This window comes from Nycticebus coucang, chromosome 18 (assembly GCF_027406575.1).
Source record: "Nycticebus coucang isolate mNycCou1 chromosome 18, mNycCou1.pri, whole genome shotgun sequence".
Classification (NCBI taxonomy): domain Eukaryota; kingdom Metazoa; phylum Chordata; class Mammalia; order Primates; family Lorisidae; genus Nycticebus; species Nycticebus coucang.
Genome location: NC_069797.1, coordinates 55,714,433 through 55,736,417, shown reverse-complemented (window position 1 = coordinate 55,736,417; position 21,985 = coordinate 55,714,433). Strand labels below are relative to the sequence as shown.

Below are 21,985 nucleotides of genomic sequence, written 5' to 3'. Positions count from 1 at the left end.
ACGGCTCACAGCAACCTCTAACTCTTGGGCTTACGCGATTCTCCTGCCTCAGCCTCCCAAGCAGCTGGGACTACAGGCGCCCGCCACAACGCCCGGCTATTTTTTTGTTGCAGTTTGGCCGGGGCTGGGTTTGAACCCGCCACCCTCGGCATATGGGGCCGGTGCCCTACTCACTGAGCCACAGGTGCCGCCCGACAGTTTTATATTTTCAGAGATTTTCTTTTACTTCAGTAAACTAATACTTTCACATATGACCAGGAAATTTTACTAAATCTGGACCAAGTAAATCCATTGATTTTTTTAATTTTTTGTTTTTTGGTAGAGACAGAGCCTCACTTTACGGCCTTCAGTAGAGTGCCATGATGTCACAGGACTCACCGCAACCTCTAGCTCTTGGGCTTCCGCGATTCTCCTGCCTCAGCCTCCCAAGCAGCTGGGACTACAGGCGCCCACCACAACGCCCGGCTATTTTTTGGTTGCAGTTCAGTGGGGGCTGGATTTGAACCCGTCACCCTCGGTATATGGGGCCGGCACCCTACTCACTGAGCCACAGGCGCCACCCTCCATTGATTTTTTAATTGCTTCAGACAGAAGCATCTACAATACATGAAGATAAAGGCATCTGCAATTCAGAGCATAATGATACTAACACCACACACATGCCAAAACGATTGCTGGACCAGGCAAATGGAAACCAACTGTTTGTTTATTGTTAATAATCCACCAGTGTTGGAAAATACTCTTGCAGTAGTACAAAGTACATAATTTTATTCAATAGTGACTCTTTTGGTAGATACAGTTATGTGAAATGTGACATCTAAGTACTACAAGTGTACAAGATGAAAAAAAAAGGTAGTCTGAGACTTTTCCAGCATCAAATTTGGGGGATGCTGTTACAACTTCTGTTTCCACTGAGTAAGTCAGAAGATATAACTCTGTTGCCATGTCAGGACTTTATTTCTGTGATAATGAGATAAAGAGGATGACATTTAATTTAATTTTAATATTTCTGGGTTTACCATTTGCAAAATATTAATTCAAGACATGCTTTTTATCCTGCAATGTTATAATATTTAAACAGCTTACACTGGACCAGGGCTGGAGGATAGAAAACACAATGATATGAATAAATGGATAGGAGACAAATGTTCTCAAAGTTCAAAATATTTTAAACAGCAAGCAGTGTGTAACAAAAGTTTATCTTTGTATGCAGACTCAATTTAATTACTTCAGTTAATTATTACAGCTGTTCAACACATAGCAATGTGGGGGCATTCAAAGGGAGTACAGGAAGTTCTTGCATAGGAGTCTGTTATGTAACGGGGAGGGAGGGGAAAAGGCTACAGAAGATGGAAAAGATGAGACATTAAACTTAGATTTAATGCTGGAAGAGATAATATGGATCCCTTAACACAATCCCTTTATTTTACATATAAGGAAAGAGGCTTAAAAATATAAATTATCACAAGTGTGATTACATGCTAAAATTATCAGTGGGGGATGCTAAATTTAAGGAAGGAAGTGATCCTCGTGAGTGGAAGTGTTTTGAATAAAGTAGAATCAAAGAGGAAAGGGCATTCTACATATGAGGAATGATGCTGGAAGTGGTGGCTTACACCTGTAATCCCAGCACTGTGGGAGGCCGAGGGGGGAAGATTGCTTGAGCTCAGGAGTTCCAGACTTTTCTGAGTGAAAGTGAGACCCTGACTCATGAAAAAAAGAAAAACCCAGTTGGGCACCATGTGAGTGCCTGTAATCCCAGAGTCTTCTGGAGGCTGTAGGCGTCCAAGTCTGAGATTGCAGTGAGCTATGACTCCACTGCATTCTGTTCAGGGCACAGGGTGGGACTCTGTCTCAACAACAACAACAAAAACAAGGCAACACATGAGGAATGAGTGTAGTCTGTCTAGGAGGGAGGCAGCAAGATGAGTCTGGTTAGAGAAAAGGATTCAAACCGAGAAGACTCTTAGAGCTGGAAGACATCTTAAGACATCTTGTCCAACCTTTCCCCCAGTGTAGAAATGATAGCAGTAAAGGTTGAAAGGTCAACTGAAAGCAGACTGTAGAAGACCTTGGATGCTATTTTGGAGTTTGATCCTTTGTGCCAGTGCTTGTCAACCCCGCCCCCTTTTATTGCTCCTCTTAAGGGCCTTTTTATACTTTTTTCCCTCTAATTGCCTCCTCCTGAAATTTCAGTACTGCAGATATATTGTATATCTGCTTAAGCAATGTGACCCTTTGGAGAGCCACAAAACATTATAATGTCCAACATCTCCTGTCCTGAACCAGCCGTCACCTCCTTAGTGGCATAGGCACATATAAGCAATGGGTAGCTGCTGAGATGTTTAGGGGGCCTGAGTTTCCTCCCCCATTTTCCCTTTTCTCCCCTCACTTTGCCTTCCTTTCTTCCAAGTCTCTGCTTTCCTCTCAATAGACATGGACAGATATAACTGAATTATATTTTCTAATGTCCCTTGATCTTAACTAAAAATAAAAACAAAACAGAGAGTAAGATCACACTTGAACATTTTTCTTTAAAACTTTTTTTTTTTTGTGATAGAGCCTGTAGTTGTCGCCCTGGGTAGAGTGCTGTCCCATCACAGCTCACAGCAACCTCCAACTCCTGGGCTCAAGTGATTCTCCTGCCTCCGCCTCCCAAGTAGCTGGGACTACAGGCGCCCGCCACAACACCTTGCTATTTTTTGGTTGCAGCTGTCATTGTTGTTTGGCGGGCCCAGGCTGGATTCAAACCCACCAGCTCAGGTATATGAGGCTGGTGCCTTAGCCACTTGAGCCACAGACACTGAGCCTAATTTTTTTTTTTTTTTTACAGAGAGAGAAAACCAAAACCAAAGCCTCAATTTATCCCAAAACAAGCATTGCTTTCTTTTCCCCCTGGTTTTAGTCTGAGGACTCAGTGAGTCTGAACAGAAAAATGTCTCCCATTTCTTTTCTTTCTTTCTTTCTTTTTTTTTTTTTTGCAGTTTTTGGCCAGAGCTGGGTTTGAACCCACCACCTCTGACATATGGAGCTGGTACCTTACTCCGTTGAGCCACAGGGCTACCCCCATTTCTTTTATAGTATAGAGGGGTATCAAACCTTTCTTCTTTTCTGGGGCACATTAGAAGAATAAAAGTTGTCCTGGGCCACACATTAACTAGCGAGCACTAACAAAAGGTGATGAGCAAAAAAAGGTCCATGTACACTTTTCTCAGTATCTGATACCACGAATAAGCAAAACAGTACTCAAATAATCTGCATGTGGCCACAGGTTGGATAGACCTGGGACATTTGTTTTGGATCAGAGAGGACAAAGGATGAGTACTTATTTTATTTTATTTTTTTTTGAGACAGAGTCTCACTATGTCACCTTGGGTAGAGTGCTATGACATCACAGCTCACAGCAACCTCAAACTCTTGGGCTTAAGTGATTCTCTTGCCTCAGCCTCCCAAGTAGCTGAGACTATAGGAGCCCGCCACAATGCCCGGCCAATTTTTTTTTTTTTTTTGGTTATAGTTGCCATTGTTGTTTAGTTGGCCCTGGGCGGGTTCGAACCTGCCAGCCTGGGTGTATGTGGCCCGCACTGTAACCACTGTGCTATAGGTGCCAAGCCGAGTACTTGTTTTTAAAAAATGCTTTCATGGGGCGATGCCTGTGGCTCAGTGGGTAAGGTGCTAGTCCCATAAACCAAGGGTGGCAGGTTTGAGCCCACCCCTGGCCAAACTGCAACAACAACAACAAAAATAACTGGGCGTTATGGTGGGTGCCTGTAGTTCCAGCTACTTGGGAGGCTGAGGCAAGAGAATCGCTTAAGCCCAGGAGTTGGAGGTTGCTGTGAGCTGTTATGCCACAGCATTCTACTGAGGGCGATAAAGTGATACTCTGTCTCTATAATAAACAAATTAAATAAATAAATAAATAAAATAAAATGCTTTCGTGGTTCAGGCTGGGCACAGAGGTGCTTGCCTGTAGTCCCAGTTACTCATGCCTATAATCCTAGCACTCGGGGAGGCCAAGGCAGAAGGATCACTTGAGTTCAGGGGTTCAAGACCAGCTTGAGCAAGAGTGTGACTCCATCTCTAGTAAAAATAAAAAATTAGCCAGGTGTTGTGGTGGTCACTATAGTCCCAGCTACTCCAGAGGCTGTGGCAGGAGGATCACTTGAACCCAGGTGTTTTGAGGTTGCTGTGAATTAGGCTGATGCCATGGCACTTTAGCCTGGGCAAAAGTGTGAGACTCTTTCTCAAACAAACAAAAAGAAAATGAATTAACGTAATCCATTATATTAACAGGCTAAAGAAAAATCATATGACTGTATGAATAAATGTAGAAAAAGCATGTGACAAAATCTACTACCCATTCATGATAAAAACTCTCAGCAGATTAAGAATAGATTATTCAATTTAACAAAGAAAGTATACCAAAAAAGCCTATGGTTAACATCATACTTTATAGTGAGAAACTGTGATGTTTTCCTTCTAAGATTAGGAATGAGGCAAAGATGTTCCCCCTCACTACTCCTATTGAACATTGTACTGGAAGTCTTAGCTAATGCAATTAGAAAATAAGGGAAATAAAAGGTATATAGAATGCCAAGGAAGAAATAAAACTGTCTTTGTTTGCAGATGCTTATTGTCTATATAGAAAATCCCAAAGAGGCCGGGCGCCTAGCACTTTGAGAGGCCAAGGCAGGTGGATTGCTTGAGCTCCCGGGTTTGAGACCAGCCTGAGCAAAAAAAAAGAACCAAGACTCTGTCTCCACTAAAAATAGAAAAACTGACACAAGCGGATCGCTTGAGCCTGAGTTGGAAGTTGCTGTGAGCTATGATGCCATGACACTCTACCCAGGGCAACATCTTGAGAGTCTGTCTCAAAATAAAAAAAAAAAGAAAGAAAAGAAAAAGAAAAAAGAAAATCCCAAAGAATTCCTGGAACTGGATCTAAGTAATTACAATATAGTTACTGGATATACAGTTAATATAAAATAAATATAATATACAAAAGTCAATTGCTTCCCTATATGCCAGCAATGAAAACTTGAAATTTAAAATGAAAAACACAATACCATTCACATAAACACCAAAAAATTAAATATTTAGACATAAACCTAACAATATACATATAGAATCCATATGAGGAAAACTACAAAACTCCAATGAAAGAAATAAAAGAAACAAATGAAGAGATATTCCATGTTCATGGATGGGAAGACTCAATATTATTAATATGTCAATTCTGGCCAGGTGAAATGGCTCTTGCCTATAATCCTAGCACTTTGGGAGGGATTACACTTTCCTTCCAAAAGAGGAAGATTAGGAATGAGGCAAAGATGTTCCCCCTCACTATTCCTATTGAACATTGTACTGGAAGTCTTAGCTAATGCAATTAGAAAATAAGGGAAATAAAAGGTATATAGAATGGCAAGGAAGAAATAAAACTGTAGGAGGATCACTTGAGGCCAGCAATTCAAGATCAGCCTGAGAAACACAGTGAGATCCCCATATCTAAAAAAAAAAGCTGGGGGTAGTGGTGGGCACTTGCAGCCCTAGCTACTTAGAAGGCTGAGAGGTAGGGGGCTCACTTGAACCTAGGAGTAAAAAATCAAATACCAAAACCAAAACAAAACAAAAATCAAAACCAAAAAAAGTCAAGTCTCCCCAACTTGACTAGAGATTCAATGCAATTCAATCAAACTCTCAGCAAGTTATTTCACGATTATAGAAAAACTGATTCTGGCTCAGTGCCCATAGCACAGTGGTTATGGAGGCAGCCACATACACTGAAGCTGGTGGATTCGAGCCCTGCCTGGGGCCTGCTAAACAACAATGACACCTGCAACACAAAATAGCCAGGCGTTGTGATGGGCGCCTGTTGTCCCAGCTACTTGGGAGGCTGAGGCAAGAGAATCACTTAAGGCCAAGAGTTTGAGGTTTTGTGAGCTATGATGCCATGGCACTCTACCCAGGGTGACGAAGTGAGACTCTGTCTCAAAAAAAAAAAACAAAAACACACACACACACAAAAAAAAACAAAACAAAAAAACGGAACTGATTCTAAAGTTTATAGGGAAAGGCAAAAAGACTCAGAATAACAGAATACTGAAGACCAAGGTTAGAGGACTGGCACTACTCAAATTTAGGACTTAATATCCAGTAATCAAGATAGGCTGGTATTGCTAAAAGAAGAAACAAATTGATAATAGAGCAGAACAGAGAGCCCAGACAGACCAACACACATATAATCCAGTGAGATTTGATAAAAGAGCAAAGGCAGGCGGGGCATGCTGGCTCACCTCTATTATCCTTGCGCTCTCAGAGGCTAAGGCAGGGGGATCCCTTGAGCTCAGAAGTTCAAAACCAGCCTGAGCAAAAGCAAGACCCTATCTCTACTAAAAAATAGAAAAACTAGCCAGGTATTATGGTGGGCTCCTGTAGTTCCGGCTACGCAGGAGATTGAGGCAGGAGGATTACTCTGTCCCAAGAATCTGATGTTGCTGTGAGTCAAGCACTCTAGCCTGGGCAACAGAGTAAGACAAGACTCTGCCTCAAAAAAATAAGCAAGCAAGCAAACAAACAAACAAACAAAAAAGCACAAAAGCAATTCATTTGACGAAGAATAGTCTGTTCAACAAATGGTACCAGAACAACTGGATATCTATACCCAAAAAATGAATCTAGACATACAGCTTATATACTTTTGACTAAAGTATAACTAAAGGGCAGCGCCTGTGGCTCAATGGGCAGGGCCCAGGCCCCATACACGGACGGTGGTGGGTTCAAACCCGGCCCCGGCCAATCTGCAACAAAAAAAACAGCCAGGCGTTGTGGCAGGCACCTGTAGTCCCAGCTATTCATGAGGCTGAGGCAAAGGAATCGCCTGAGCCCAGGAGTTGGAGGTTGCTGTGAGCTGTGTGATGCCAAATCACTCTACAGTGGGCGATAAAGTGAAACTGTCTCCACAAAAAAAAAAAAAAGTGTATATATATATACACATATACACATATATATGTATGTATGTATATATAACTAAAAATGGATCTTAAACCTAAACATAAAATGCAAAACTGTATTAATTTGTAGAAGATTAACAGGAGAAAAATCTAGGTGGACTGCGGATTTGGCAATGAGTTTTCAGATATGACACCAAAAGCATAATCCATGAAAGAAAAAATTATTAAGTTGGACTTTATTAAAATTAAAAACTTCTCAGCTCTGGGCGGCACCTGTGGCTCAAGGACTAGGGTGCCGGTCCCATATGCCGGAGGTGGCGAGTTCAAACCCAGCCCTGGCCAAAAAAAAAAAAAAAAAAAAACTTCTCAGCTCTGCGTGAGGGCTGTGAGAGTAAAAAAAATAAATTTAATTTAAAACTTGTGCTCTGTGCGGGCGGTTCCTGTGGCTCAACGAGTAGGGCGCCGGCTCCATATGCCAGAGGTGCTGGGTTCAAACCCAGCCCTGGCCAAAAACTGCAACCAAAAAAAAAAAAAAAAAAAACTTCTGCTCTGTGAAAGACATTGTCAAAGGAATGAAGAAAGAATATGAGAAAATCTTTTTAAACATGTATCTCATAAAAAATTTGTATCCAAAATACACAAAAGAGGGCTGGTTAGGTGGGTCATGCCTGTAACCCTAGCACTCTGGGAGGCTGAGGTGGGAGGATCCCTTGAGCTTTGGAGTTTTAGACTAGCCTAAACAAAGCTAGGCCCCCTCTCTATAAAAAGAGAAAAATTAGCAGGACATAGTGGTGCATGTCTGTAATCCCTCACCCAGCTACTTGGGAGGGTGAGGTGGGAGAACTGCTGAAGCCCAGGAGTCTGAGGTTGCTGTGAACTAGGCTGAGACGATGGCACTCTAGCCTATGTGACAGAGTTAGATTCTGTCTAAACAAACAACCTTCCTCTGTCTTTTTCTCTCTCTCTCTGCATGGATTTCTTTGGGGAAAAAATAAATGCTCAAACAAAAATGTAAAAATGACCGAGGTATGCTGGCTCATTTGATAGTCCTAGCACTGTGGGAGGCTGAGGCGGGTGGATTGCCTGAGCTCAGGAGTTCGATACCAGCCTGAGCAAGAGGGAGACTCTATCTCTACTAAAACAAAAAAAAAAAGAAAGAAAGAAAAACTAGTCAGGCAGGCTTAGTGGCCCATGCCTGTAGTTTCAGGTACTTGGGAGGCAGAGGCAAGATTGCTCAAGCCCAAGACTTTGAGGTTGCTGTGAGCTATGACTCCACGGCACTCTATCCAGGGTGACAGAGTAAGACTCTGTCTGGAAAAAAAAAAAAAAGGAAAAATGTATTGGTTCTTTTTTGCAAACCCTAAAAAAAAATACATAAGTAACTCTTATAACTCAACAATAAGAGAATAAACAACCCAATTAAAAAATGGGCAAAAGATCTGGACACCTCACCAGATATACAGATGGCAAATGACCAAATGAAAAGATGCTCAACATCAGATGTTATTTAGGGACTGCAAATTAAAACAATAAAATACCATTCATTATACACCTAGCAGAATGGCCAAGATCCAAAAACTGACAATACCAAATGCTGGGGAAGATAAGGAAAAACAGGAACACTTACTTACTGCTGTAGAAATGTAAAATTGTAAACCACTTCAGGAGATAGTTTGGCAGTTTCTTTTAGAACCAAACACAGTCTTATCTAATGAGCCAGCAATCACATTCCTAGGTTACTCACCCAAGTGATGTGAAAACTTATGCCTACACAAAAATCTGCACACAAATGTTTACAACAGTTTTCTTCATAATCACCCAAAACTGCAAGCACCCAAGATATCCTTCAGCGGGTAAAAGGATAAACACCGTAAGATGCATCTATACAATGGTATATTATTCAGCAATAAAAAATGAGCTATCAAGTCATAAACAGACATGGCAGAACCTTAAATACTTACTGCTAAGTGGAAGAAACCAATCTGAAAAGTCTACATGTAGTCTACAACTATATGTCATTTTGGAAAAGGCAAAACAACATAGATAAGAAAAAATCAGTGGTTGCCATGGGCTTAGGGTGGGGAGGGATAAACAGGTGAAGCACAGGGGATTTTCAGGGTGGTAAAACTATTCTGTGTGAAACTGAAATGGCAGACACGTCATTAACCATTTGTCAAAACTCAAAGAACTTTACAACACAAAGAATGAATCTTAATATAAACTATGGACTATAGTTAATAACAACGTATGGATATTGGTTCATTAATTGCAACAAATGTGCTACCCAACGCAAGTGGTAATAATAGGGGAAATTGTGAGAAGGGATGAAAGTGTGGGGTGGAGTGGTATATTGAACTCTAACGTATCATCTGCTCAATTTTTCTGTAAATCTAAACTTATACTGAAAAAACAAAATCCATTATTTTATTTTATTTATTTATTTTTGGAGACAGAGTCTCATTTTGTTGCTGTTTGGTAGAGTGCTGTACCACCATAGCTCACAACAACCTCAAACTCTTGGGCTCAAGCAATTCTCTTGCCTTGGCCTCCCAAGTTACTGGGATCACAGGCACCTGCCACAGTGCCTAGTTATTTTTGGCCCTGGCTCAGGCTGGTCTCAAACCTGTGAACTCAGGCAATCCACTCACCTTGGCCTCCTAGACTGCAAGGATTAGAGGCATGAGCCACCTGTAAATCATCATGAGTTCACAGTGAATCCATTATTTTTAAAAATAAAAGCAAACAGACCAAAACAAATAATTGTTTGGTTTTAATTATAAAGGTAATATATACGCCTTTATTTCATATGAGTGATAACAATAAACAAATTAATATATAGAAGTATAAAATTTTTATTATATGATACTTTGCCACTCTTCTTAACCTTAATATAGTCTTAGGTACAAGAGCAACAGATTCCGTTTGTAAACAACAAAACATATTTCATTAAAAAATCATCCACTAATACTTAAAACTTTCCTTTCTTTGTATACTAGAGATACTGGGTGAAATTCCTTCTTAGAAATGCTATGCCAACTTTTAAAATTTCCATAAAGTATGTTTACCAGTGTTTTGGTCTTATTGATGTTACTTAATGGAAATATCTATGATGCTCTGGGATGTGAACAAATCATTTGTCCCCCACCTCCACAAGCGGGTAACAATGCTTTCACCTCTAGCCTTCATATTGCTGATTTTTGTTTGAAGTTTATGGGCAAGATTTAGCTCCGTAGATGTGGATGGAAATGCAGGGCTGACAAATAACATCAACATCGGGACTAAAAGTCCCAGGACTACAAACCACTGCAGAGAAAAACACATAGATTATTATAATTAAGAGTTATTTTATATCTCTATAACTTAGAGGTATTTTATTATAATAATACACATTTGCCTTCAATATTACACTATTTTTATATTATACTGAGTTATGTTCACCTAATTAAACTTCATAATTTGATGATCTTAAAGATAAGAGAAAGTTAGAATCCTATTTTTTCTTTTCTTTTCTTTTTTTGTTATTGAGACAGAGTCTCACTGTGTTGCCTTCGGTATGGTGTTGCAGCTCACGGTAACCTCAAACTCTTGGGCTCAAGCGATTCTCTTGCCTCGGCCTCCCTAGTAGCTGGGACTACAGGCGCCTGCTACAACGTCCAGGCTATTTTTTTTTTTTAGCAGACCCAGGCTGGGTTCGAACCCACCAGCCCTGGTGCATTTGGCCGGCACCCTACCCACTGAGCTACTGGTACTGCTAGAATTCTATTTTTTCTTTTAGATTGTAAAAGAATACTATTTTTTCCTTTAGCACCACTGTTTTCGCCCATGATGACATGATTGTGAGGTGCTTCAGCATTTTCCAGTATTCCTGCAGTGCCCCATTTATGACTTCCTATTCCTAGTTTTCTAGTTCCTATTTCCTACTTCTCTGTCTTCTAGGTAGAACCATTCTGTTTTCCTTCATAGTATAGTGACTTAAGTCAGAAACCACAGAAATGTTTTGTTATACAAAACAGTCCATTAGGAAGAATTAAGACATATTAAGATAATTATATTTTGGGGCGGCGCCTGTGGCTCAGTTGGTAGGGCGCTGGCCCCATATACCCAGGGTGGCGGATTCGAGCCCGGCCCTGGCCAAACTGCAACAAAAAAATAGCCGGGTGTCGTGGCGGGCGCCTGTAGTCCCAGCTACTTGGGAGGCTGAGGCAAGAGACTCGCCTAAGCCCAGGAGTTGGAGGTGAGCTGTGACAGCACGGTACTCTACTGAGGGTGACAAAGTGAGACTGTCTCAAAAAAAAAAAAAATAATAATTGTATTTTGAAATTTAGAGCTTTGAATGTTTATTTCCCTTCAGCTAAATATAAATTTTTGGTAAGAGAATCAGTGCAAAGATTCAATTCAATTATCCTAAGTGAATTACTCATCTATTTTCCTGACTATATAATCTAAATACTTATTTAATTTTTTCTTACTTCTTAAATACTTAGATATTTATATTTTATAATTACCGCAACAGGTAGCACAATTACTGTGTAGACCTTCATTTTTTCCAAAGCCTGGTCGACAGCTATCCAGACGTTCTACTTGAAAACTGTGGTCCACAAAATGCATAGCTGGTACAGTTTTATTAACGTGGTGGTAGAAAATGTATGTTTGACTCCGAAAAAATTCTTCTATTCGATTTCTTGCCTAAAATGTAAAATATCAGAGAGGAGTACAAGTACAAACCACGAACCAAATTTCTCCTCCAGTATCTACAGCAATAAGCTTGCCATACTTTATACAGCAGGTTAATTCCTGAAAAGTCGTGGTAATGCTAACAATTAACCTAGTCTTGACCTCATTAACTTGTCGATTCATATTCAATGGTTAAGAAAAAATTAAGGTTAAAAGAAACTTAAATGATTTGCATGCCTGTTGTATATACAGGTATAGATAACTGGGAGTTCCTTATTTCCATAAGATCATCAAGAAAAAAAGCCAATCAAACTGGAAAATAAGACATAAGACTTTTTTCTACACAGCACTACAAACTAATGATGTACATTTTATTTTTTGAGCATAGATTTAAGTAATAACTGATATTAAATCATAAATCATGCACAACATTAAGGGTATGGGCTCAGGAACTAGACCAGGGGAGTGAGGGATTTTTTTTTTTCTTTTTTTTTGAGACAGAGTCTCACTTTGTCGCCCTGTTGCAGTTGTCATTGTTTTTAGCCGGCCCGGGCCAGGTTTGAACTCGCCAGCCTCGGCATATGTGGCTGGCGCCGTAACCACTGTGCTATGGGTGCCCAGCCAAGTGAAGGGATTTTTAAAACTATATCCTCAGACTCTGAGGATAGCAGAGGACAGAGCAATTATTATGACCTGTATGGATACAATTTTGGAAGCACCATTGTTTTAGCCTATGATGACACGATTGTGAGGTGCTTCTTTAAGCTACTGTTTAATCATCATTTGGGGAACCAGGGACCCATCCTTCTGTTAGATAAAATTCACAGTATTATCTGAAGAGCTGTATAATATTCCAGATATACCTTTCCAAAATAACACATCTTGAAATAGCCAAGAATCTTACAATGTCAGTTAAAAAAACTGAAACCAAAAATCAATAAGACCTTATATTTAAGATTATTTTTAAAAAGAATAATTTTGGGGAGGCTTAAGCTCATGAGTTTGAGACCATCCTGAGCCAAAGCAAGACCCCATCTCTAAAAATAAGCTGGGGGTTGTGGTGGGTGCCTGTAGAATCAGCTACTTTGGAGGTTGAGACAAAGGATCACTTGAGCCCAAGCGTTTGAGGTTGCTGTGAGCTATGATGCCACAGTATTCTACAGAGGGTGACAAAGTGAGACTCTATCTCAAAAAAAAAATTTGCACTTACTTCTTAGAAATGTTTTTATTATTGATAAATACTTACAACACAGTGAAACAGATTTTTGAAGAAACATTTTAATTAATGGTTTACAAATATTTTTAAGTGGCTTTATTGACTACTCAAATACTTCTTCCTTACATTGAAATTCTCACCTGGAGGACATTATGATTGGTAATATCTTCACAGTCATCAGATTTATTGCATAAACTTCTCCATCCTGGTGCAAAAGGATTAACTAGAGAGGAAAATAATGATAGGTTCACAAGAGGATTCTAAAAAGTTCCAAACGTTTCAGTAAAGCTCCAAATGGTGAACTCAGTATGCATGCAGGCATGCATTTAATCCAGCTATCTAATCCTAGTAATAAAGTATGGTGCACGATTTGAATAATTTATACATTATGATTTCACTCCATCTGGGGGCTAATGTAAGTAACTACAAGGTTTTAAAATAAATTTGGTTATTTGGTTTGGTTACTCCTTTTTATTAAGTTCTAAAAATACAATTTAAAATTCTATAAGAAGTTATTAGCTCCACAGTTAAAAGCTATCTTAAATGATACTGATTTCAAAATGTTAATATATCATACATGAAGATAAATAGTGTGTTAATTTTCAAAACCATAACCAGGCTATGACCAACTATATACTTTAGTGGTTAACAAACATTTAAGACCTATTATTTATGAGATATGATATTAACATGGTAATTAATTTATAATCTATCCTGGTTCAGGACTAAATTCGTAAAGAAATGTTTAAAAAAGTTTACCTTGAAAGGCTATAAATAGCTCGTGTATGAGGCCACGTTCTGGAATTTCCACAGAATGACATTTATATGACGGTTCTATGACATGGCATGATAAATCAGACATTAGATTATCCAAGATTTTCTTTAGCACTCTAAAGAGAAGGTCATTATATCTTCCTACACAAGACTTCGTGGTAAAACGTACAGCCATCTGATATGAATAATCAGGTTCTCGATAGGCTTGAAAAAAGATGAGGATAAGAACAATTGTGCCAAGTAATAATAATTTTCTCTACCAATTTTCAAATAATGTGTAATAGATCCCATCAATCTTGCAAATAAGCATAACAACTTTGACTTATCTAATAAAATGTCTTATAAGTTTGTCTTCACAAACATATTCAAAGCTAATAACTTTTTTTTTAGAGACAGAGTCTTACTTTTATTACCCTTGGTAGAGTGCTGTAGTGTCACAGCTCACAGCAACCTCCAACTCTTGGACTTAGGCGATTCTCTTTTCTCAGCTTCCTCAGTAGCTGGGACTACAGGTGCCCACCACAATGCCCAGCTATTTTTTTTGTTGCAGTTTGGCCGGGGCCGGGTTCGAACCTGCCACCCTTGGTATATGGGGCTGGTGCCCTACCCACTCATCCACAGGCACCACCCGAAAGCTAATAACTTAGTATTATTTTCCTCTGATAGTATTTTGTATTATTTACTTAGTACAAGAGGTGAACTGGCTTCTGTGGGTTAGCTATATAGATCAGTTAACAAGTATTAAGCAGAAAAATAAGGCTTTTGGAGAGGGTCTTAATTTTCAGAAAGCATCATTTCTGTCAGCATAGTCCAGCAAAGTATCATTGACATACCTTTATAGCAGTGTTTTTCAACCTTTTTTTTCTCATGGCATACTTGAATCTATAGTTAAACTTCCCTGGCACACTTAAATGTTGATCAAAAAAAAAAAAAAAAGAGTAAAAAAATATACTTACTGTGGTTTGAACTTCTTTCAAAAGTAATTAATGATTGTGGCTTGGCACCCATAGCATAGTGGTTACAGTGCCTGCCACATGCACTGAGGGTAGCAGGTTCAAACCTGGCCCGGACCTGCTAAACAACAGCTAAATAATTGCAACAAAAAAACAGCTGGGCATTGTGGTGAGCCCCTGTAGTCACAGCTACTTGGGAGGCTGAGGCAAGAGAATCGCTTAAGCCCAAGAGTTTGAGGTTGCTGTGAGCTGTGATGCTACAGCACTCTACCGAAGGCGACATAGTCTCAAAAAAACAAAACAAAACAATGATCTTTAGAAATTTTCGCAGCACACTTAAGATCCTCTCATGGCACATCAGTGTGCTATAGCACACTAGCTGAAAATCACTGCTTTATAGAATTAAACATCAGTATTAAACTACCTGCCAAATTGTGATAAAGTAGATTATGCTTATATAGCTAGACAGTGGGAAATGGGGACATTATTGCCTATAACAAATTCATTTTCACTAAATGAAGAAACCATACACTTCTGATCTAATTAAATGTATACATTAAAATGTGCCTAAATTCTTGGCCAGGTGAAGAATGCCTGTAACCCCAGCACTTTGGGAGGCAGAAGCAGGAGGATAATTTGAGGCCAGGCATTTGAGACTAGCCTGGGCAACATAGCAAGATCCTGTCACTAAAAAAAAAAAAAAAAAAGAAATTAACTGGGCATGAGGTGTGCACCTATAGTCCCTGTTACCAGGGAGGCTGAGGCAGGAGAATCCCTTGAGACCAGGAGTTCAAGATTAAGGTAAGCTATGATCATGCTACTGTACTTAAGCCTGAGTGACACAGTGAAACCCTCTGTCTCTTAAAAAAAAAAGTGCCTAAATTCTTACCAAACAGCAGAAAGTCGTATCTCCTTTGTATTGTTTTTTCTTCTTGGGTTTCTGCCTTGACAGTCTTATAAGAAAAAGTACATGTGTAAAGTCCAGACAAAGGTTCCAGAAAATCTTTCACCAATAGCTCTCCTATTTTAGTTATATTTATTCGATTATTTCCTAAACAGAAACAGTAAATTACTTGGCTATTTAATATACAACAATTCAAACATTATTTACAAATACATATAAAAGTTAAAAAAAATGAACTATCATTAATAGTTCAAAAATCCAGCAAAATCTTAACTCTCATATTACTCTATGGAAAAACTACTACATAAGGGCATTTTTGAAATATATTTTAGTTTTCTTTGATTCATTTTTTGGCATTTAGTTTCATCTGGAAGTGAGATTACATTGCCCTGCAATATGATATGACTTCTTCACATATGATAAAAATTAATCAATAATGCTTAAATTTCAAGTCACTCTTCTAACATCATGAAAAATTACATACTTGATATTTCATCTCCTATTCCTGGTGCTACAAGGATAAATTTTATTATTATTTTTTTTTTTGTGAGACACTGTCTCATTGTTGCGTGGGCTGAGTGACCTCAAGTGATCCTCTCCCACCTTGGCCTCCCAAAGTTGCTAGGATTACAGGAAGGAGTCACTGTGTTTGGTTATAAAAGTTTAAGTTTTATAAAGACTTCTGAATTAACACAGCTCTGGGAGGTAGAGTACAAAAATTACTGCTTCAGTTTTGGCCTAAGGAGAAAATAAAGCATAGATCAAGACACATGACTTTTCTAAGGATGGAACAAGCGAAACTGCCAGCAAGATCCTATTTCTACAAAAAATAGAAAAATTGGCCAGATGTAGTGGCACTTGCTTGTAATCCCAGCTACTCAAGAGGCTGAGGGAGGACGATCATATGAGCCAAGGAATTCAAAGTTGCAGTGAGCTATAACAATACCATTGCCCTCTAGTCCAGGTAACAGAGTGAGATCTTGTCTCAAAAAACCAAAAAAATTAAATTTCAATTTGTTCTTTCCCATAAGTCATCATGCTTTTCTAAACAAAGTTCACATCATTAAAAAATAACATTAAAATCAAATTTACCTGTTAATGTCTTTTCATTAGGCCCAATCCATATGTAGGTGGGGTCCACTATTTCTTTCTTAGCATATTTAAAATCCATACAGATAAGGACTGGGCTATTTTGATGTAATTTTACATATATTTTCACTGTGACAAAATAAGATAATACATAACTACATTATATAGCAGACCTAAATTAATAAATACACTCTTAACATTTTGTCCCAAAGATACTAATTAGTTTTTTGAATTTCACTATTCTAAAAAATCAGCATAACATTTTGAATGCTAGTCTAAAGTCCTTTTTGCTTCTCATAGTAGGTTTTAAAAACTTCAGACTGTTAAAAGAGTATTTTTACTTTTTCTGTGTTATTATAGCTTTGTTTATAAAAGAATGTACATAACACATACAGAAGTTTACTTTAATGTACAAATTCAGATCATAATTTCTGATGGGTTAGTGGAATCAATTTAAAGTTCAGCAAAGGAGTTGAGCTTGGTTGCAAAATTATTTTAAAGATGATCATGGTCATCTCTAAGGGAAACTTGATATTTGGCTGCAAATTTCCTGTTAGGAACTACAATTAAGCCTACCTATATGGGGGCATAGTAGGAAGATATTTTGTAATTACTTAATACCTATTCTGTTGCGGTGGAAGCAGCGTTAGTATCTTGGAATCACTGCAGTCACACAAGATATTATCTGATAATTGTAAAGCCTACTGAATGCCAGGCTCTGAGCACATAAAGACACATTCCTACAATTTGGTTAGGGAATGGAAAGGGGAGAGGATCCAAACATAGAACGATTCCAGTGACAAATGCTTTGAACTGGCTCAGAGTTATCTCAAGTTAGCTATGTGACAGTTTTCCTTAGGAAGTATGCCAAAATTTCACCTCAGTGATAAATGAATATTTCAGCTGCACTTCATAAAGGGTGCCTAGGAATTCTAGTTGATAAGGGAGAGACAGGACATTGCAAACACTGGGACTTCCCTCCCTGAAATTAATCCTCTGAGCCGGCCCTCGCGCGTTGCAAAGTGGCAAAGACACCTAGAAGTGAAGTGGCATCAGAGAAAGAGGTCTGGATTGAATTCTAGCTCCTTGAGCCGTGTGGTTTTAGGCAAGGTACTACTACCACTAGGGTCGCTGTAATGAAAAGATGTGACAACCTTCGCGAACTACCAAGCATACAGTAGATGCTCAATAAACATTCGTTCTCTCTCCTTTTCCCTCAGTGGGAAGGACCTTAGCAGGCCCATGGCACCTCCAGCTCTTCTGATAAGCCCTGCGTGTGAAAAGATCCTCATTACCTGGGTGTCCTGGCTGGCCATAAACGTAGCCTTTTTTACTGAATAAGGACGATCGCTGCCATCCAACTGCGGAGGAAAGAAACCACTGACTTTTTAGTAAGAAGAGCCAGGGCTCAGAGTGGGGCGGGACGGGGAGAAGCCGAGGAGGCTGAACAGGGAACTTTGCACTGGGGAGAGGGCTGGGGACTGGGCGGGAGGAGCCCCACCTCCTGCGAGATACCAGAGCACCGCGGAGAATAGGACCCACGCTCGCATCACGGCTCAGGGACTAGCGTCACGGGAGGCGTTAAGGAACGGGCTCCTTCCTACCTCAACCCGAGCCCTACGCCTCCTCATCTCTCCTCCACAGAGCGGAACCAACCGCCGGGGTCGACTTCCCCTACCCGTCGGTCGCGACGGCGGGAGCGCCGCAGAGCGCGTGCGCACGGCGGTCCGCGTGTGCAGGGCGGGGCGAGTGCGCAGGAGAAGGGCGTCCCGCCCCCTCGCGCCCCCTCTGCTGCAGTCCCTTCGACGCTTCGCGCTTGGATCTGGCCCTTTTCTCCCGCGTTCTCGGCCGCGGAAGAATAAAGTAAACGGAAAAGAACCCAGGTCTCTGCATACTGGGGACTCCCTTAGCCTAGAGCCTGAAGAGATTAATGAGGGAGCACCACCGTGTGTCGCAAGGATGGTGGTGCGGTAGAGTGTCTAGGTAATGCGATCCCATTGGAACCTGAGGAAGGGAGAAGCTTGTATGAGTTTTCTCCTTACGTGAAGCATAAAGCCCTGCGTGGAAATGTCCTATGTCTTTCTTCCATGAACTCTGAAACTGTGTCCAATCTCTTTGAAACTGACACGCAACTGCATTGTATCCACAAAATTAAGATCCAGAAGACCCACTTAGTGCCCCAGCAAGAAGCCTTCAGACTTTCCCACTCTAGAGGAACACTGAATCTTCTTTTTCAACTTCAAGAAGGAGACGATGGGGGAGAGAACCCCAATGCAAATTTATCTAGGCTCCTGAAGTAAACTTGCTTTTTAAAAATGAGTCCGATCGAAAGGCAGGAATCCAAGATCTACTTTTCCCGTGGGGATGGATGATTTCTCAAAACCAGAGAGCTTCCTGCAGCTTTCACGGCTCCTTCTTGGCTACTTGTTTGGTGGCCTGAAAGGCCTTATGGGTTGTCTATTTCTTAGTAGCGGGACATTACTCTCAGTAGTGGTTTTGAGTAGGTTGGTAAGTAGACAGCCCAAGGTTCAGATAGGGTGCAGAATGGTTATTTTGGGTGAGATCAAGAGTTTTCAGTTTTATTTCCTTTAGCCGAGTCAGTACTTGGACTATCTTAGATGGTCCAGGAGCAACCTTTGTCAGTAATTTCAGTTTTAGTCACTGTTAATTTTACCTATACATTGTATGCCACGAACTGTGATTCGGTGAGTCAGACCCACCCATTGTCAGTTACTGAGTCTAGATTCGTGGTTTAATCTTAACTGTTCCCTTCTTAGGGGTGACAATGAAGAAAAATTTAGGCATTATCTCTAATTATCTACAAGTGTGTCATTCCAGTTTTAGTCGAAATACATTATAAAACCAATGTGTTTTATTGGCTTCCCAGTTACAAGTAATTGATCCTTTAATTCCTGAGTGATAAACTTTGAATCCTATAAGAAGAGACTCTGAATCCTAACCAAATGAGTAGTAGACTGTTGAAAGTATCCATCCACTCCTTTAACGTGAACTGTTTTTTAGAAAAGTTTTAGATTTACAGAAAAATGGCAAAGATAATAGTTTTCATTTCCCTCCATTTCCCTATTATCGTCATCTTAACATTGGCATGGTATACTTCTTGCAATTAATGAACCATTATTGATACATTATTATTAATTGAAGTCCATACTTTTTGCAGATTTCCTTAGTTTTTACATAATGTCCTTTTTCTGCTCCAGGATCCCATCTGGGATCCACATTATATTAATATTTAGTCATCATGTTTCCTTAAAGTCCTTTTGGCTGTGTCAGTTTCTCAGGCTATTGTTTTTGATGACCTTGATCTGGCCTTAACTGGTCAGGTATTTTGTAGAATGCCTCTCTACTGCAATTTGATATGTTTCTCATTATTTTACTGGGATTATGGAGTTTTGAGAGGAGGACCAAAGAGGTAAAGTGGCACTCTCATCACATTATATCAAGGTTTTGTACTATCAACATGCCTTATCACTGTTGATGTTAACCTTGGTCACCTGGCTGAGGCAGTGTGTTGGCTGGGTTTCTCCACTGTAAACTTACCCCCTCCTTCATACTGTACTCTTTAGAAGGAAGTCCCTACTTGCAGACCACACTAAAAGAGGGAGGATTTATGCTCCACCTCCTTGAGGGTGGGGTACCTACATGAATTATTTTACCCACCTGCTTTTTATCTATCCCCTAGTCTGACATACTCAGTATAGAACTATTTACAGAGTAGTAACATGTTCCACTGTTACAGTGCATAAAGAACTTTGTAATGGAAGATAACAAATTTCTTCACAACTTTTTAATAACCAAATAACTATTCATCCTCATGCCATCCCTGTGAAATTTTACAGTTCCTCTTCTGCTACTTTTGATGTGCTATTTTTGCTTTTAGAAACTAACAAACAACAAATTTCCCCTTTCACAACTAAAATTAGACCTAGTGTTTAGAGTATTTTCTCTAAAATTGATATCCTGCAGAACTCCGACTCATACAGCTATTGAGATACTACCGTGGTACTGTGATTTTAAAGCCAATGCGAGTTATTTGCTCATTTAAATGCACATATACATATTACATAAACTGCTTATGTCTATGCTTATACAAAGGTACTATTTAAAATAAACTAAAATTCATAAAAATACAAGGTACTATTAAAAGGTACTATTTAAAATAAACTAAAATTCATAAAATTACAGCATGCGTACATTAACTCCTGACTGTGGGTTTCTTCAGATATGGTCAGCTAATCCACAAACTCTTAATTTTATGGCCAAATATATTTGAATACATCAATAATATAATTTTGTAACAGGGGTGATAATGACCTTTTGGAAAATCACTCTTATATTTTTGTCTTCAGCGCACTGGGTATCTTCAAAAGGTCTCACTGAAGCCAGGTACAGTGGCAGGCATGTGCAGACCCAGCACTTTGGAAGACTGAGGTGGGAGGATTGTTTGAGCCCAGTTCAAGCCTGCAGTGAGCCATGATCTGGCTTCTGTACTCCAGCCTGGGCCACAGAGCAAGACTCTGCCTTTAAAAAATGAAAAAATAAAAAAATAAAGACTCACCTAAACAATGTCCCTTAGATCTCCATATGAAGAAAAATTCTGCTTTGAAAAACTGTTCTGTGGTCGCTTCCACTTTCCTCTCCCTATAGTCAAATGCGTGCTCTACATGGCGGTGAACACATTGGAAAAAGATGTTGATGGGTGTATTTCTGTGCACTAACGTCTTTAAGTTAATCTTACCATCTCACAATCCCCACCCTTCAGCTCTACTTTTTTTTTGTACTTTTTGATATATCATAAATGCATGTTGTAAAGTGTCCAATTTGGAAGAAGCCGGGTAATATAAAAATACAGGCTGTTAAACGCTCAAGCTAGCAGTGTTATATGAGTGGTGGCAAAAACCTCAAGTAGTTCCCAGTGGGAAAACAAAAGAGAATTGCTTCCAAAAATTAAAAAGTTGAGTTGATAAAAGTGCCTTTGGAACTTTCTGAAAATTTGGACCAAAGACTTTCATCATGTGAAATGAAAAACCGAGGCAGGGAAAAGAAAAGAAATAAGGCTTCAAATAAAGTGAGTTCTCATTGATGGTTTTCATGGTTATCATCCCCAAATCTAGACAAAAAGTTCCACAGCTTTGAATCTGAGCTTGCCAAGAAAGCGTGGCAGATTCCCCAGCCCCCCGCCCCCGCCCCCGCCGCCAACACTCTCGCAAGGTGGCATTTCTCATCCCCTATCCTTCTGAAATAGGCGTTTAGAAACTATTAACTGATGCGCCCTTTCCATCGGGGTTCCTGACATTCAAAAGCGGGCTGGAGGCGCGGAACCTGCAGCGCTCCGCGGTGAGCGTCCTTTAAAGTCGCCGCCAGCCAGCGCCGCTGTAACCCCGCGCACCGGCAGGTCGCCGGCTCC

General features: G+C 39.8%; 1 protein-coding gene across 6 annotated transcripts; it reads right to left on the bottom strand.

Annotated features, from left to right (window-relative positions):
* Positions 1-628: 628 nt before the first annotated feature.
* On the bottom strand, positions 629-18,258 carry ZPBP2 (zona pellucida binding protein 2). Of its 6 annotated transcripts, XM_053570321.1 has the most exons (9): positions 18,062-18,258; positions 17,856-17,921; positions 16,564-16,689; positions 15,457-15,618; positions 13,600-13,818; positions 12,981-13,063; positions 11,456-11,636; positions 10,124-10,253; positions 630-960 (listed from the first exon to the last, which is right to left on the bottom strand). In XM_053570321.1, the coding sequence occupies exons 1-8, from the start codon at positions 18,108-18,110 to the stop codon at positions 10,159-10,161; spliced, it is 981 nt and encodes a 326-aa protein (XP_053426296.1). In that variant the 5' UTR covers positions 18,111-18,258; the 3' UTR covers positions 630-960; positions 10,124-10,158. The 6 variants fall into 6 exon arrangements, with proteins under 6 accessions (XP_053426298.1, XP_053426296.1, XP_053426295.1 ...); XM_053570323.1 differs by lacking the exon at positions 10,124-10,253 and having other exon boundaries at positions 629-960; XM_053570320.1 differs by lacking the exon at positions 630-960 and having other exon boundaries at positions 9,020-10,253.
* Positions 18,259-21,985: the final 3,727 nt, after the last annotated feature.

What these genes read in the sequence shown, in the direction of transcription:
- ZPBP2 (XM_053570321.1), bottom strand. Translation starts at nt 18,110, where the DNA reads ATGCGAGCGTGGGTCCTATTCTCCGCGGTGCTCTGGTATCTCGCAGGA. An exon ending in GCTATTTATAGCCTTTCAAG is followed by an intron (nt 13,064 to 13,599) that starts GTAAACTTTTTT and finishes TTTCCTCTCTAG; the next exon opens with TTAATCCTTTTGCACCAGGA. An exon ending in CCAATCATAATGTCCTCCAG is followed by an intron (nt 11,637 to 12,980) that starts GTGAGAATTTCA and finishes TTTACATTTTAG; the next exon opens with GCAAGAAATCGAATAGAAGA.